This window comes from Mesoplodon densirostris, chromosome 4, assembly GCF_025265405.1.
Source record: "Mesoplodon densirostris isolate mMesDen1 chromosome 4, mMesDen1 primary haplotype, whole genome shotgun sequence".
Taxonomy (NCBI): Eukaryota; Metazoa; Chordata; class Mammalia; order Artiodactyla; family Ziphiidae; genus Mesoplodon; species Mesoplodon densirostris.
The window spans coordinates 124,515,834-124,534,803 of NC_082664.1; the positions used below are offsets into that span (position 1 = coordinate 124,515,834).

Consider the following 18,970-nt stretch of genomic DNA (forward strand, 5'->3'; position numbering starts at 1 on the left):
GTAACACTACCCTGACTGACCACACAATTTGGCATTTTATTTTTCTGAAACTGTTTTGTGGACATTGTGTTCCCCCTATAGACTAAACCTCCTTAGGATGAAGGCCTATATGATATTCCCCACTTTGTCTTAAAGGGCCTGACACACCTTTAATGAACATTTGTTGCCTGACTAGTTGTCACCAGCTGAACAGAAAATGGTCAGAAATATGCTTGCTGGGCTCAAGTAATCTTAGAATAATCAGAGAAGAAAGAGACACATCCAGGTATGTTCCTTTTAAGATAAAAACTTTATTTTACAATTATATAAAGCTGCTTTACATTAAGCACAAACAATCCATTTACTTTGTATAGAAACAAAATACCTTTTCATCTGCAAAAAATCAAGTTTTGCTGTATATAAAACTAACATGTGCACATTGTGCTTAAACTGCAAAGTCTGTACAGCTTTACAAAGGACTACCCTTCAAAAGGGCATCCAGTAAACACTTTATTGCATATTTAACACATGGTCTATAACCCACATGTACAATGGAGGAGAAACAAGAAAAACAATTAAAAGGAGGATGAAAATAGCAGCTTTCAGTGAAAGTTTGCACACCAACAAAGAAAAAGGTCTGCCACATCTGTAGAGTTGTGCTTGTGTGTCATTTTTGTATTTCCTCACATACACTGGATGGTTTTTGGATGAAGCCTTTATGTACAATAACTCTGAAAGGGTCAAACCTGACCTTCATCTGGAAACTTTTGGCTGGTTTTATAACTGAAGTGGCAATAGGTTTAATTTAATATCAAAGCTAACTCAAGGTAAGTGTAAACAACTAATACCCATATTCTTGGAGCAAAGAAAAATTTAAAGAAATAAAACAAAACTTTAAAATACCTTCCCCATTCTCACAAAGCTCAGACTAAATAAACATTTTGTATGATTTAAAATCCTAGAAAACTCCACAGGTGCTTAGGAAGAAAAATGTGATGGATGGTCTTGGGCAGTGTTTCTCCACATATATCCCCCGGTTCACTTGCATCAGAATTACCTGAACACTTTTTTAAAAAATGCAGATTATCACACTTCACAGGCAGATTTATTGAATATCTGGAATCTGTATTTCAGTAAGCTCCCAGGTGATTCTGAGGCATTAGTTTGAGAACCACTGGTTTGTACTGACAGTGCTGCTACAGGGTCAACTCACCCTCTTCGAAAATTCTGGGATCACAGGAAAAATCGAGTTGCTGTTGCAACATGGAAGGCAGTGTGAAACCAACAGCAATGAAATAGCAATGCCATTTCTAGATCAAAATGTCTTTCTTTTTTCAGTGGAAAAAGACAGCCACATTGTTAAGGCACTGATATTTGTCACAGAAGCAGTACCATAATGTTTTCTTTGATTCCCTCAATCTGAAGTATCAGTATGCAAACACAAGGCAGAAGTCTGGACTGCTCTAAATAATAACAAATACGATGGAGTAAAAACGATTTCCAGATTGGAGAAGGTTTATTTTTGAGCCCTGAAATAAAAAAAGGAGTCCAGATATTCTTGTTGAGACATCTAATGTATAAGAACTACAAAGGTCAACATCTAGGGGGAAACCTAATAACCCACAACTGTTTTGTTGTGGGCAAAATCGACTTGTGGTCACAAAAATTGGGAGTTTAAACTTACTTTTTCATGGCCAATTTAATATTATCTTCAGTTGTAGATCTTCGTTCCTGCCCCCCTTGCCACTGATACATATATTTTGTACATAGGTATGTATGTATTGTCTAGTTTCCAAGTGGTGTTGGTAGGCTGAGTTCAATCAAGATGTAGCGTGCAGGCAGGTGCCCACCTGGCTCTTGATGTGCATTTCATACAGGTCACACACACACTGCACGGTGTTTGTCAGACTCAGTACCCTGAAAATATGGGGTCTCATATTTCCATTCTGTATAAGTTATTATATTGATTTAGTGTATTGTCATACATTAAAACAAAGACAGCAAAATCAGCCTCCCTCAATTCTGACCTACTGCCTGAAGTCTTATAGCAGACACTACCCAGGGTATGAGGGCTATGATATCTATTTATGTGAGGTATAAAACCAAAATAAAGGTCTGATTACACATGTACAGCTAATGCAGTAGCATCACTTTTACCCAATAGCTGAAATAATTTAAAGTTAAAATTGCAAGGGAAAAACACTGATGCACAAAAGGCAATAGTTTGGAAAGTTGTCGACCAAGAATGACCTAAGTAGAAAAAAAAACCTGCTATAAACCTTATAGTATCTGACCCAGTAATTTTCTTTAAAGGGGAAAAAAAGTCTTAAAAAGACAGTGGTAGTGGAGTTATCAAAATTACCACCTCCTCCCCAAATTTAGGTTTATAATAAAAATTCCCAAATGTCCCCCCAACATAGAAAAAACTCTCTAGCATAGTCTGAAATGAAATACAAAATTCTAGATAGTGACAAAAAGAAACCACCACAATGGGGGTAGAGGAGGGATAGAATGATTATCAAACCTTTACTGATTGTAGATCAAGTTTCATAAAACAGATAACATTTATGTAATTTCTTGTGCAGTCAACAAGTTTCATTTTAATTGTGCTTACATTATATAACTGTGAAGCCTGAACACTGGTTGTGTTTTTAATTTACACGTTTCAAGAAAACCATAAATTCAAAATATTCTCCATATATAACAAATTGAACAAATGCAACAAATGCTCATTCACTCCCAAGAAATTAATATATAGAAAAGAAACATTTTTAAAGTTGCACACAGTCCACTATTCAGGCTACAAGTACATATTTACTGTATTACAGCACATTATTTTTTTAAAGTCTGCTTTCAACATAAACATAAATAACCACATTTTAAAAGAGCCCCATACTAAGTTTGCAGGCAAGTGCTGGACAGTTGGCCAGTAAGAGCTACTTACCATTGTCTTTCCCAAACCGAGAGGACTGGACTATCTGTGGAACTATCTGTATAGGGTGATAAGCAAGGCCAAGTTAAACATTTTCATTCACCCATTGACTAAACACTTTTCTGCTCTAAATGCCACCTACATTTCTAAACACCCAACTCATGGAATGCAATTATCTTAGAAGACTGGTTTTAAGGATCATTTATCACTTTGATGTAATCCACAAAAACCTAGTATACAACCTTTTAAAATGTGCCTATGCTCTGCTGACAGAGAGCCCGTAGTTTTTGTGTACAGCAGAGGCTGAAATATGATTTTGGTTCTGAGCTCTAGTTGTGCTTTGCCCTGCTGCCTTTAAGGTAGCTTTTCCACCTCTTGACAAATTCTTTGAAGATTGGGGACTCATCAATGGTGCTGAGTAGCTGCAGTTGATTGATGTGGGTGGTGTGATAGTCCCAGCGGGCCAGGTTGGGGGCAATGCCAAGCATGAAGTGCCGGAGGTCATAGATGGTTCCTGAGCCAGTGTCGTACAAGGGGAGCATGGCTTTAAGGGATTCCATGCCACGCTCATACAAGGACCTCGCTTCTTTCCCGAGTTTTTCCCCTGCAGTTTCTTTTAAGTCATACAGCCCAATTAAAGAATACATAAAGCCATTTAAAACAAAAGAGCTAGGTGTGGTTGGATATTCTTCATACCAGTCATGTTTACTCATAAACACAGCTTTAACTCCATGCTGCTCTGATAGAAATTTGTAAGGGGCTGTTGCCCTTAAAGCTGAATTGAGGAATATACGGTCTTTTGTTAAGAGATAGGCCCTGACTAATGTAGAAATGGCTTGACCTTGGGCCATGGCAGAGTACCACCCTGGCTCTAAAGACTTGAACCCTTCCCCTAACTTACGGGTCACCATAATTGGCCAGCCACCTTTCTCATCCTGGTTCCTCACCAACCAATCACTGGCAGCAAAGAATGCGGCCATGTGGGCTGTGGTAGAGATGGTAATGTTGTCGAGGAAGCCTTTCCCTTTTGCAATCAACCTAACTACTTTCTTGGGCATTATTTTGGTTGGCTTGACAGCTTTTGTGTTGGAAAGACCCACTCCTTTCCGGAGGTCAGTGACCAGGTCCCTGGTAACCGTGCTCCATGAAGTTCTGGGCCCAATGCCATAGTATATGTCTCTTTCTTTAAAAGCAATTAGCTGGGTATTTGAGACATAATGTACAGTGAAGAGCTGATTCTTTTCTGTGGTCTCCAGAACCACAGACACACTTCCGTTTGTTAAGAACTTGAGGTCAAATGAAATAATAAAATCTTTTGTGTTCCCCAGTTGCAAGGATACACCATCACTGGTTTCTGTAGGGGGAAAATATACCAAAAAGACTGGTTAGAATGGAAGCTCTTTGTATTTAAAAGTTACTTGCAATTCATCCTTGATAATCACTGACCATACAAAATTAATACTTCAATATTTTATATGTCAGATTTTTTTTAAATTTATTTTTACTAAGTTAACCATAAACAGATGACAATTGTTGAGTCCGTGATGGCTTGTGAGCATCAGGGCAAAGCTCTTACCTTTTGGCCTGTCTAGTTTACATTAGAGGGGTTAATGGCCTTAGCAGATAGCTAAGGTACTGTGGTCAAACTACCTTTTCTAGATCAAATACTGGCTGACCAATAATCAATGACTATCTAGTATACCCATTCTACAAAAAGAAAAAATATAGCCAAAAGCTGGCTCAGCACATAATATTACAAGAAAGAGCCTAGAAGAAAAGAATGGTTAGACGTGAATTTAAAAAAAAATTTTTTTTTTTTTTTTGGCTGTGCTGCGCAGCTTGTGCAATCTTAGCTCACCAACCAGGAATAGAACCTGGGCCACCAGCTGTGGAAGCATGGAGTCCTAAGCACTGGACCACCAGGAAATTCCCTAAAAAAATTTTATTTACTTAATATTTAGTAAGTATTTACTATGTTCTAAGTGCTTTACACATATTAACTCATTTAGTCATTATAACACTTAACAAGAGTAGTGCTATTATTACTCTTACTTTATGAATGATGAACACAGACACAGAAGTTAAGTAACTTGCCTAAGGTACAAAGAGTTGAACACAGGTTGACTAGTCTGGCTGTATAATACATGCTCTGAATCACCAATGGATGTTGAAAATGATAGGTTTGTTTTCAGATATTCATTGGAATTGTGAATAAATTCTGGAAATTAAGCAATCGGCTCATGTAGTCAACAAAAAGTGAGGAATACTGGGGGAGGCTCTGGAGTTAAAACAAACAATCTTTGTTTGGATTCTCACTTCACCACTTACTAGCTTTGAGATGTTCAACAAGATACACCTATTTGACCCTCAGTTTCTTCACGTGTTAAGTAGAAATAATATTACTTTGCAAGGTAACTGTGAGGATTAAAAAAAAAAAGGATAGTGGCTTGGAACATAGTATAAAATGATGATGATGATGATGATGATGATTCTGAAGCCAATGGTTTCAGAGGCTGATAAAATAGCAGAGCTGTTTTACTTGGCAAATCGTCAAATAGGAAATTTCTCTTGCATGTCTATAGTACGATGATGGCTGACTCTCAGAAAGTTGACTTCTACCAAGAAAAGAAACTGAGCATATGAAAACCAAACAGTAGCAGCAGCAGGAAGAAGAAGAGGAAGAGGAAGAAGAAAAAAAGGAAGAAAAACAACAAAAATATATGTAGTACAAATTTTATAACATTAAAGGTAAATGTGAATATCTTGGTCTATACAGAGCTTAAATCTTTTTAAAATTTATTTAATCAATTAATTTATTTTGGCTGCGTTGGCCTTCGTTGCTGCACGTGGGCTTTCTCTAGTTGTGGTGAGCAGGGGCTACTCTTCGTTGTGGTGCACGGGCTTTTTTTTTCATTGCAGTGGCTTCTCTTGTTGTGGAGCACGGGCTCTAGGCGCGTGGGCTTCAGTAGTTGCAGCACGTGGGCTCAATAGTTGTGGCGTACAGGCTTAGTTGCTCAGTGGTATGTGGGATCTTCCCAGAACAGGGCTCGAACCCGTGTCCCCTGCATTGGCAGGAAGATTCTTAACCACTGTGCCACCAGGGAAGTCCCCAGAGCTTAAATCTTAAAAATACATTCACATGTATTATCTCATTTGATCCTTACAATAACCTTCTGAGGCTGGTAGAGCAGGAATTACTGCTTCCATTTTAGAGATGAAGATATGGAGGCTTTGCAAGGGTAAAAGGTTTGCCCAAAGCCAAATGCTAACTAGTGGTAGAGCAGGGACTAGAAACCAGGGTTCCTGGGTCTAAGCTCCAAGACTGTGAAAAAGAAATGATATTGGAAATACCATCCTCATGAAAATAACCAGTGGAAGAATTATTTCTCTTAAACATAGCTATAGAATCAGATCTACTTTAAGGTGTCCTTGAGGAAATCTTGGGTGCTCCTTATTGGAGCAATGATTGGGAGTGTGAAATGATGATAGTGTAAACAGTGTGATTAGCTTGGACAGTATTATCACCATGTTGAGCTGATCATTTAACTCTTCCAACACTGGACTCTACCAGTGTGGATATAATTGACCCAAAGCTCTTAATTACTTCATTTGATGGAATAGATAATTATGGAAGTTGTACTGAGAATGAGAACATCTTGCTAGATGTATGATGCTTTGACTTTTAAAAAAGTGATTTCAGAAGTATATTTCTAACACAGTAAAAATCCATTTTATCTGGAGAAATGTCAACATGCAACCTCTCTCTTAGCTGGCATTTTCCTGTATCTATAGTAAATGGAATCTGATGCTCAGTACAACATACTTGATGTTTCAGGATGTTTCGCAGGATTCTGAATTGACTTATGAATTACTCAAGATTAAATTATATTCAGCAGAGGCTATCTTGAGTGGTACTTATTTTTTTATTCTTATGGTAATGCCTCATTAATCAGACAACACTGTTAACTATGGCATCCATTCTCACCACCATCTTCAGAAGTCCAAATGTGAGAAAGTTGAAGAATTATATTTTCTTCTCAGAATTCCATTCTAATTTTCACTTTATGTATACAAATCTAATGAAATGATATAGTTCGATCAATCACCTTATGTTTCAATATAACAGATTATGTAGTTCAAAGAACTCAGTAATGAATGATGTCATTTAACACCACCAGAGGGGGTTATTGAGCCACAGAGGAGAAGTGACAAAGAAGTCACAATCCCCAATTTAAATCAATCCACAATCATATGAGACAGGTCTTTTAATTCCTATCTTATAGATGTACAGAGAGGTTAAATATCCTGTCTACGTCACTCAGAAGGGTCTGAATGGTAGCAACTGGGACATGACTGTGGTTATAGCAACCACTTTGGAAATATACCAGGCAAGATTTTGAGCTCTACTGGAGAGTCCTAAGCTATCTGGAGACCTGTGCTTTAAATCTACTAATAGAAAGTTTCGAGGTTCCTGCCGCTTGAAATCCATGACTACTCTCTCTGACCGGTTATTCCCAGGAGTCACTGTAAGTGTCTATTTTTGGTATATGTGGTACATATAAATGTACTTTATGCAACAAAGGATGATAAACATTTAAGAATAGTCTTTAAATCAATGTTTTCACACATAACATGAACGGTTATTAATCAACAGGTTTAGTATGTGGCGTGAGAAGAGGCCTTAATCAGAACCTCAAGGAACAGAGAGACAAGCGTCAGGCAGAAGAAGAGAAGTTCATAAGAAGCCTCAGAAGGAATGGCTACATAGAGAGGAGAAAGTGAGGTCATGGAAATGAAGTGAAGAGAGTGCTTAGGAAAGGGAAAGCTAATTTAATAAAGCAGGACAGGTATAAAGTTTTAATTCATTCAATTTTAAAATTAGGTAGAAGGAAAAAAAACATTCTTCAACAAACAAAACAATAAAAAATATGCTGCAGACCCATGTTATGGTTTTTCCCTCTAGATAATCTTATTTCCTTTCAGGGAAAAAAATTCAAGGCCAAAAAGGAAAAAGACCAACAGCATGTAGCCTCTGGTCTTCCAGAGCCTTACTTCACTTAGGCCTATGCTTTTAGGCACAAGTTCCAATTTCTTCTCATCAATGATTCTCTGAATTTATCTCCCAAGAAGACTATATCATCTAAAAAGCCTCATTTCCCATTCCTAACGTTTCAATAAACGTCTCACCTTTTTGATTTCCTTTTCCTGCTCTGAACAACAACTCCAACTAACTCTCCCTCATATACTTGTATCAAACACAACTCCAGACACATCCAAGATATCAAAACAAGCACCACATTCTGAGGTAGCACACTACCAACAGAGAGTTCCAATTGTGAGTAGCTAGTGTGCCACTGGCAGAATGTCTGTCACAGAGAGTTCTCTCCTCCATATGCTTAAACCCACATTGGGAAGCAGTTTCATCTCTGGTTGCTGGCTGCAGAATGAAGGGCTAAAGTGAAGGTCCTTCACTTAGTATGAGGAGACCTATTGTTTGTATTAACCAGGGTACCCAAAAGTGCACAATGAAATCCATTGCTCTGAATAGGGCAGAGTTCAAGAGATGGTTCTAGAAAACCTCCCAGCACTTGAGGATATAGAGATGAGGTGTGCTGTTTTCCACCCTAATCCAGACTACATTATTAATCAGTGTAAAAATAAGCCCTCTAGATGCAACCAAAATCAAATGTCCTTTTTAATCTAATAATTTCCTGCTATAAATCATAAGCTAAATATTCTTAAACATCTCCATGTACTTTCTCACCCAGTCAAGCCTGTTGTTTTACAATAAGCAAAGATGCTCTATGTACTGGAATACCACAGAATGCCATAGGATAAAAGAAGTTTTAGTCACAGAATAAAAAGTAAAGGTCACCACCCATTATTTGCATTGCATTAAGCACTCATAAATCCATTACTTAAGGCCATCTAGAATGAGTAGATTTGTACTGCTGTTTTCAAGGTCTGTGAATCACACAGTCATCAGTAAAGGACAAGGACAGAATACAGAAAAGGTCTTATAACCTTTTCTCTCTTTTTATTTACCAACTGGCAAGGTTGGTGGGAGGGAGGATGAGTTCTGTTCTTGACAACATTTCCCCCCCCTCCACCCACAGAAAATTAAGCCTGAGGTGCTAACTAAAATTATTCCATTGTCTTTTTAAGTAATGAACTCATTAATTCTCATGGATATTGATTAGTGGAGAGAAATACATTACATCCCAATTAATGGGACCGTCTTAGAAAAAGGGCAAATATTGCATAAAGTTAATTTGATTTTATAAAAGATTTTATTAATGAAATGGCTTTATATGAAGTTTGAAACAATCTAGTACATTAACAAAAGTCAATATAGAAAGCAGGCCTGGTTGTTAATGCTTTATTACTTTGAAAAAATAAAAAGCTACTGGTAAAAAATAGGCAAAGGAAAGGATGGCTCTCGCTATAAAGAAAAATTTCTGCCTTAATGCAAAATAGTTTAAAAATTAAAGGATGAGTGCTGTGCTGAAACATTAAAATAAAACTGAGAAACTTTATTCCTGTGGGATCTGGTTCCCTGGAAGGAGAAAGACATCATGCAGTAACCTGGTTCTTGTGGCCTGGCTCTTCATGCAGTAAATATTCCTTATATAACCTTAAATTTTTTAGCTAAAATCCGTTTTTAGATTTCACTTGGGTGACACTATTTGTTTCTTCATATATGTAATATCAAGCATCTGCTAATGTGTTTTTTAAAAACCATAAAAACAATTTTAAGGAAGTATCAGGTGCCATAAAACAACATAAAATTAGCAAACACATATAAAAACACATCACTTACCTGGAGCAGTGAACTGTTTAACATTGGTGACTCTAGACTTATCAGCCACACTAGCCATAAAGCAGCCCTTTGGCACGGTCCAGTCATTGGGCTTGCTATTTTTGTCCCTGTCTTCTGCTGTTTCATATACCTCTATGTGAGGGGGTTTCTCAGTTAGATTCTTGCTGTAATGACTTAACCCATACTGTGCAATCTGGATTGGGTAGAAATAGCCTTGAGGTCCCCATTGTGTAGATAGAGGTACACCTATAAAACAGAGAAACAAAATAAATAACTATCTCCAGACATTCATAATCCTATTCTGAATACCACTCTTCACTGTTTTACTTCTGGGGGAGTTACAGGGTTATCAGCAACTTTTAAGCTTCCTTATTACACTGTTTTCATAATTACTAAAAACAAGTACCAAATTAATCAGAAATGAAAAACAGAACTAAATGCTCATTCACTCTCATTCATTATTTGTTCACAGATAGCAATGCAATGTTTTAGATCATCCTTTGAAGGACTAATTTTTAATGTGTGCTACTTTTGCTCATAGCTACAGATGTAATTTCATAATTCTGTTTCATATTCAAGTTTTACACAATTTAAATACATATAGTTAATGTTACCAGCTTTATTCTAGAATATTAAACCTGAAATTTTCTTAACATCTGTACTTAACAGTCAAGTTAATTACATACTAATCTTTCCCTCCGGTGTCAAGATGTGGTCTAGTAACTTTATCATCTGACGGTTAAAAGTATTTGCTTAAGAAGCCAGCTATGGGGGGCTTCCCTGGTGGCATAGTGGTTGAGAGTCTGCCTGCCAATGCAGGGGACACGGGTTCGAGCCCTGGTCTGGGAGGATCCCACATGCTGCGGAGCAACTGGGCCTATGAGCCACAACTACTGAGCCTGCGCATCTGGAGCCTGTGCTCCGCAACAAGAGAGGCCGCGATAGTGAGAGGCCTGCGCACTGCGATGAAGAGTGGCCCCTGCTCGCTGCAACTGGAGAAAGCCCTCGCACAGAAACGAAGACCCAACACAGCCAAAAATAAATAAATAAATAAATTTATTTATTAAAAAAAAAAAAAGCCAGCTATGATTAGGCAACTTAAAGTATAAACACAGTTTGCAATTCTTTTTCATATCCTTCACATCAAAATGTAATTCTTGAGAACAAAGAGTGCTTTTTTTAAAGAATGAATTAAAGTTGTATATTTAACCATAGATTCTTCATAAATTCATCAATGGATTACCTCTTGTAAAGTTCTAAGCAAAACTTTTAAATGTTTGGTATTAGTGTTTATTTTAGTAATTTTCTACATGGGAAATACAATAATACCACGCTGTACAGAATAGTGTATTATTGCATCATGGTGTATGTGTTGAGAGATAAACTCCTATTTATAGTCCTAAAATAAATTAACAAGCAACAGATGGGCATGGCAGAAACTGGGAACCTACAAAACTATATGTGTTTTGATGTAGTTTCAAAATAGTTTAAGGAATTAGAGACTATATGGGCTAAGAAACCTAGGCTACAGATAAGCTTTTTAACTTCAATATTCTTTCTCCAAGGGTAGATCTTTTTTTTCAAAATTCAAACAATTATTTTCACTTAATAAAAGCAAGGTTTATACTATCTCATTTGATGGGTAATAACTACAATAATGTGCAATTGGCCTAAGAAGTGATAGACTGATCAATGGAACAGAATAGTAGGCCAGAAACATACTCTAGTAAAGATTTAGAAACATACTCTAGTTTCAAAATATTTTAGTATAACGATAAAGGTTGAATCATTGATCAGCAGGGAAAAGAGGAGATTATTCAATAAACGTTAAGGGAAAAAAAATCTAAAATTAGGCCCTGACCTTGTACCATTTGTCAAAATATAGATCAGTTTAGCTGGACTAAAAAGTTAAATGTAAAAAAAACCCCATAAAACTACTAGAGAAAATACAGATGAACAGCTGATCATGGCATGGCAAATGATTTTCTAAGCATAAAAGGAAGAATTTTTTAAAAAAACCCTAAGTTTAGTAAATAGAACTAAAAATTTCTAAAACTAACAAATCATAAATAAAATGAAAAGACAGCCAAATTAAAGGAAATATCTTTAACAAATGCAATAAGGTGCTACCACCCTTGCTATATATATAAAAGGTCTCACAAATATATTTTTCTAAAAAACAACATTAATCACATTGAAAAAGGGGGAAAGAACATCAAGCCCATTCTATAATGGTTAAAAGCATATGAAAAAGATATCTGACCTCACTAATTGCTAAAGAAAGAAAATTATAAGATCCCTTTGTAAACAACAGATTAAAAAATAAACTTTCATGATGGCAGGAGTTGGGTGACAGGAGCACCCTTATACTCTGCTATTGGAAACATGATAGGGTCAACCTTCTTGGAAAGTAGTTTGGTAAAATAGATTAACTGATACTATTTGACATGGCAATTTATTTCCTAGGGAACTACTCTGGGAATACAATTAAAACAGCAAATGATTAACTATGAATATCTATACCATTATGTATAATGGCAAAAAAGTGGAAATGACCTAAATGTCCAACTAAAGAGAAAGGTTCCATACATTATTATGGCATGTCCTTATTATGAATACTAGTGATTAAAATATTCAATAACAAGAGGAAATAATCATAACATGTTGAATGAAAAAAGAATACAAAATTGACTATACAGTATGATTCTAATTTGTTTAAAAATGTATATCTACAAAAACAACAAAAAGATTGGAAAAGACATCAAAAGATTAACAGTGGTTATGGTTGCTTTTTACTTTTTCTTTAGCATCTAAGCACCTATTAAGCTTATACACTTCTAAAAATTACTGGAAAAAAAAAAAGGTTTGGCAATGGATATCTTCCAAGCCTCTAAAAAACTATTACCCTCCTGAACACTGCACAATAAATATCATTGTAACTATGTTAAAACATATACCTAGGTATAAAGACCTTTTGAGAATATACAAAAATGGTAATAATTATCTTGAATGGTAAGAATATAAGTGAATTTGCCCCCTTCCTTCTTCTAAACATTCAGTAAAGATATTATAAAAATTAAAATATTAAGGTATTAAAATCACTTTCTATAACAAAATGAGAAAAATGAAATAAAACCTAAACTAAGCAATCTTAAAACACACTAAGTTCTTTCCTCTGATTAAATGATATACTTTAAAGTCAAATTCAGTTTGGCTCTCTGATCAATCCTAGGTTTGAAATACAAATTCCAAAATGTATTAATTATACCCATAAGGAACCCCCAGGTTTTAAAGACAATGAAAGACAATATGTAATAGACTATAGGAGTTCATGAAGTTCAGAGAAAATGGTATTATGTATTATCTTGTTCTGAGAACTGTAAACCTCCATCCAGGGATGATACCTGGCTAATCTGGTAATAAGACTTGGTACATTGATGGGTCCACTGGATCGTCTGTCTCCCTTTCCCATCTCCTCTCATAGGATATGATAATAACCTATGACGATAGGTTATTAGGATAATAACCGTACAGGATAATAACTGTATATTTTAATGCAAAATTTCTGGAGATGCTGTGCCTTGACTTTACTGAGGATAATTTTAGTTTCTGGGGCAGGTTAATGGCATAATCCTATTTAATCAGGTATGATCTTATTGTAGCCCTTAAATCACACCATCTAGAAAGTTCAGGTTTAACCTGTTCCTCCCTGCTAAGTCAGAGTGATGAAAGGTCTCTTGATAGTAAGCTATGTAAGTACTTGCTATATAATTAACAGAGTCTCTTATTCCTCAACACAATCAGGACAGAAAAATGCAATGGAGTAGATGGATACCAACCTTCAACCCCACTTATGCACTTGACTCTGTCTCGGACTTCCACATTGTAGCCTTCAAAGGACATAAATACACCATCAGGGTGATAAGGGGCTCTCTGTGCATAGACTTTGGAATAGCTATGAGAGAATTCAAACCGATCATAGCCATCGTACTGAACCACCTTTCCGTAAACGTCAAAATATTTCTCTACCCAGGTGAATGGAAGAAAGACTTCATTCCCCTCTCGTCTCCCTTTAATTGTGTGTTCATCATTTATGAGACAGTCAATTTCTTCATATTTGAGCCCTAACACCTTGCTTCCCCCATTGCTATTGAAGCCCCCAACAACAGGGGGTGCTTTCTGCTGTTCCTGAGGGAATGCCTCCTCAGAGTGCTTGGCCATGTGGTTCACATAGTTGTTGCTCTCAGATGCTGCTGCTCTTTTTTCTAACGCATCCACTCTGAAGCCACTACTCGAGTGCCGTGGAAACTGGATCGCTTTGTCGCTGGAACACTTATTCCACAAAAGTACAGTGACCAAAGTGAAGAGTGCGCAGATGACAATCAAAGTCTTATAGTTGACCCGAGCTGCCAAGCAACGCATATTCAGACCATACCTATGGAGGCAAGAAGAAAAATTCACACCAAGATGTACTTACTGACATTTCATAGGATAAGATTTACTTTTTTATACTGAACCACCACATTAGGGCAATTTTATTAACTGCACGTAATCTGATCAGATTTAAAATTACTAACTCAAACTTTTCAGCAGAGACAAAGAAAAGGCAAGAGGTGCTTCCCCCTCTTAAAATGCTCAGTTAGCATGATCCTCTAAAGCAAAGATGCCCAGTCTTTCTGTTTGTGACTCCCTTGGATTCTTAATAATTTTTTCATGAAGCCCCTAGGTCAAAAAAAAATACCTATTGGGCTTCCCTGGTGGCGCAGTGGTTGAAAGTCTGCCAGCCGATGCAGGGGACACGGGTTCGTGCCCCGGTCCGGGAAGATCCCACATGCCGCGGAGCGGCTGGGCCTGTGAGCCATGGCCGCTGAGCCTGTGCGTCCGGAGCCTGTGCTCCGCAAGGGGAGAGGCCACAACAGTGGGAGGCCCACGTACCGCAAAAAAAAAAAAAAAAACCAAAAAACCCCCTATTACTTCCATTTGTGAAGCAGTTGGGCTCAAACAACTTAATACATATTTTTGTCAGTAGCTGTTTGAAAAAAATATAACAGGTCATGTCAAGGTAAACACTGACATCCATGTTGCCAAATCCAACAATGAATTTTTTTTTTTTTTTTTTTTTTTTTTTTTTTTTCCTTTTTTTGAGGTATGCGGGCCTCTCACTGTTGTGGCCTCCCCCGTCGCGGAGCACAGGCTCCGGACGCGCAGGCTCCGGACGCGCAGGCTCAGCGGCCATGGCTCACGGGCCCAGCCGCTCCGCGGCATATGGGATCCTCCCAGACCGGGGCACGAACCCGTATCCCCTGCATCGGCAGGCGGACTCTCAACCACTTGCGCCACCAGGGAGGCCCCAACAATGAATTTTTAGTGCTCACCCTATGTTGCTTCTCAGCAGCAGGAATAGTAAACGACTTTTTCCTTCCTGAAACACTTTCTTCCTAGGACTCCCGGGGCACCTTGCGTTCTTGGTTCTCCTTCCCCAGCTGGATGCTCCTCCTACCTAGTCATCTCTGATCATTCCTTCTCATCTCTCTGAACCTGAATGCTGAAATGCCTTAGGGCCCCAGTCCTCAGACCTCTTCTTTATCTCTATTCACTCCCAGGTGATCTCACCCAATCTCATGGCTTTAAATACAATTTATATGTTGACTTTTCCCAAAATTCTATCTCCAGGCCAGACCTTTCTTCAGAACTGCAGGCACATATACCGATGTGCCAATCCAAGTATCAATAACTGACATCTTTATTTGAAGGTCAAATGGACTTCTGAAACATAACATTCAAAATTTAATCCCTAATCTTTCCCTTCAATCTGCTCCTCCTTTACTGCTCAGACCAGAAATATTGACTCCTTTCTTGTTCACCCCATATCCAAGCAGTCAGGAAATCCTGCTGTCCCTACCTTCAAATTATACCCAGAATCTAATCACTTTTCACCAACTACACAAGTTACCAACACATCAGAGCCACTGCCATATTTCACTTGGAATGTTACAGTGATGTCTAACCTGCTCTCCCTGCTTTTACCCTTGCTCTACTATTCTACCCCAAAGTCTATTCTCAACATAGCAGTCAGAATGATGCTTTTAAATATAAGCCAGATCCTGTCTTTCCAGTCATGATGGGAGAAGAATTTGATGCTGTTGCCCCTACTGGCCATGTGGTGTACCAACCAGTTGTGATTGTACTGTAGGTAGTCCTGGAATGCCTGTTGCTGGGGTCACTGGGAAACATGGCAAATTATGGGTTAGTTACATGTGCAACATATGGAATATCTCTGCCCACTGACAGTAAAGAGAGTAGGCTTACTGCTGTTTGCTACAGTAGCTCTGTAATTTATTTTATGGTGTAAATCCAAAACTACTTATTTTATGGTTGTAATCCTTCTTCCCCCTTTTCCTCTCAATAAACCCTTCTGGCAGCAATGAGATTTAAAAAAATCAAACCGTAAAATGAAAACGTTTAATGAAAAATTACACAATGATTTTCTGTTTTTCAAGAAAGCTGATGGTGTTTTTCAATTAAAAGCTCATTTCTTTTAATTCCAAGAGGAGGTAAACCCTGAGTCCTTGCATGTCTGAAAGCAACTTTATTCTGTTCTCACCTTTGATTAATAGTTTGGCAGGATATAGAATCCTTGGGCTGCATGTTATTTTCTTTCTAAATGCTGTAGGCAATGTTTTACTTTCTTAAAGCATTACGGGCTACTGATGAGAGGTTTGACTTCAGTCTGATACTTGCCATTTTGTACATGACTTCACTCTGAATCTTGTGTTTACCCTAGGAATTCTGCAGTTTTGCGAGAAAGTGTTAACAGTATGATATTTGATTCACTACTTCAGCACTTGCTGTGCCCTTTCAACCTGAAACCTTGTGTTCTCTTATTCTTGTTTAACGGATGTAGTATCTTCTTGCAGCTCTGAGTATGTTAGGGTTCTGTTTTTGTAAAGTTCTCTCTGATTATCTCTGTTTTCTTTAGTGGTCATTTTTCTGGTTATTTTAGTCTCTTTCATGGTGTTAGCTTTCCTCACACGCCTGTGATCTTTGTTTACTCATTCATCTTTAGGCTTGAATGACTCATTAGCCAACACAGATTTCCTCTGTTATTGTGAAGATGGTCTGATTTTGGGCTAGATTGTTCTGAGAGGGGCTCTGTGTGGGTTGGGTACAGGCGGAGTGACAGTGTTCCTTTAGGGTGTGTGGGTGGGTAGCCAGCAGGCCCTCTAAATACCAGAATGAAGATGACTTTTTCTTTTGTCCTGGGGATATAACTCGTACTCTAGAAGCCTTAGCTATTCCTAATTTCTCTAAAGAAAATCTGGCTGGTGTTTTGGCTGGGGTTCACGGCCAGCTATCTATAGTTCAAGTGCAGGGGTGAGAGAGATAAGGGGAAGGAAGGAGAGGGTACAGCCGTGCCTTCTAGTACTGGAACAGAGATCTGGAAATCTGTTTAATTATCACCCTATGGTAATCTTCCTATTTACTGTTATTGGCTTCTTCATTTCTTATTTCTCAGTGGAGCATCAGGAGGGAAGGGAGGCAAAGATATGGGTCTGGTACAACTTGGAAATCATACACAGATTGTAAGAGCTGGAATCCAATAATATATTTCATCATCTGCATTATTACTATGAGAAAATGTGTCTAATGCTAAAAAAATAAGTGTGGTACAAGCAAACCTTCAGAAGTCATATATTTATAAATTGAGGATTTCCTTATATAGTAGCATGGGCAAACTGATAATACTAAGTGATGTTCTTTGTTTTAATTTTATTTATTTATTTATATTTTTGGCTGCGTTGGGTCTTTGATGCTGCGTGCGGGCTTTTCTCTAGTTGTGGTGAGCAGAGGCTACTCTTCATTGCGGTGCGCGAGCTTCTCATTGGGTGGCTTCTCTTGTTGCAGAGCATAGGCTCTAGGCATGCAGGCTTCAGTAGTTGTGGCGCTCGGGCTCAGTAGTTGTGGCTCGTGGGCTCTAGAGCATAGGCTCAGTAGTTGTGGCACACGGGCTTAGTTGCTCCGTGGCATGTGGGATCTTCCCGGACCAGGGCTCGAACCTGTGTCCCCTGCATTGGCAAGCAGATTCTTAACCACTGTGCCACCAAGGAAGCCCCTAAGTGATGTTTAAACAAACAAACAAAAAAAGCCCTCCATTAAAAACATTTATGTGCTAACATTTGAATCATCCGTCAGCTATACTAACATTTAGACCAGTTAAAACAGAAATATAAAGCTTTTGTCCCACCTTTGAGACGTGCCCTTCCTCCATGGCCCAAAAGAGAGTAAACCTGCTTATGGAACTAGTAGGCTACCATTATGATGAGGCATGTGATGGGAAAATAAAGAAAAGTCAAAATTAAAAACTTTCAATAACCTTTATGTCCAGATTTTGTATCTGATACCATTCCTTACTAAAAGCAATCAGGAAAAAAATTTATAAAAGCAATCAGGGCTTCTTAGAGAAATCAGTCTGAAAGGTCCCTTTCCCCATTAAGTCAAAGCTGTGAGAATTATGACTGACGTTGACTGAAACACACTGAATCAATAAAGATCCATGAGTCTATAATGATATTCAAAAAAGGAGATAGCCAGAAAAAATACTTAAATCATCTTCTGACGAAAATTGGTAACTAAATGAAAGAATTTATTTATCTATCTTTGCAGGAGAACACACCAATAGCCCCAGATGACAAAAGAATTCTATTTTACAGAAAAAGGGTGGCTAATAATGTGGAAGAAAAAAATTAAAATCAGAAAATTAGTATTATGCAATTCCTCATGAAATTATTAATTTAGGCAAGTGTTATATTCAGGCATATGTTTGATAGGGATTTAGTGATTCATACTGTGCAAAGTAACACCAAATACATTATTTCCTAGTCACAAGGAGAAAAAGGTGAAACTCTACAATGAAGGGATCAGTCAGCACCCTAATTCAGTGATCAAATTCAGTCTCATTAATGATGACTCATGCAGATGTTGTGTCTCTTGATGAGTTAAAACAAAAAGTACATAACCTATTGTATATCCCAGCCAAAAATGTTTAACTTGGATCTCTCTGACCCTACGATTTAATTTCTAGTTAACAGGAAATACAAGGGAAAGAGGAACAAGTTAAGTGCAGATGCAACCAGTACATCAAGAAGGTGAGACATCCCGGAGGAGAGTTAGCCCCATCTCCTCAATAAATTAGTGATATGAAAAGAAAAAGGAGACTGGGTTAGACTTTTTGAAAAGAG

At 37.8% G+C, this 18,970-nt stretch overlaps 1 protein-coding gene across 1 annotated transcript in view; it reads right to left on the reverse strand.

Annotated features, from left to right (window-relative positions):
* Positions 1-270: 270 nt before the first annotated feature.
* The window catches only part of GLCE (glucuronic acid epimerase), a 119,231-nt gene continuing 100,531 nt past the window's right edge, over positions 271-18,970 (reverse strand). Inside the window, exons 2-4 of the mRNA XM_060097098.1 lie at positions 13,571-14,166; positions 9,732-9,977; positions 271-4,265 (exon numbers count right to left, since the gene is read on the reverse strand). Coding sequence (XP_059953081.1) covers positions 3,241-4,265; positions 9,732-9,977; positions 13,571-14,153 — 1,854 coding nt within the window. The 5' untranslated portion in view covers positions 14,154-14,166 and the 3' untranslated portion in view covers positions 271-3,240. The remainder of the gene's footprint in view (positions 4,266-9,731; positions 9,978-13,570; positions 14,167-18,970) is intronic.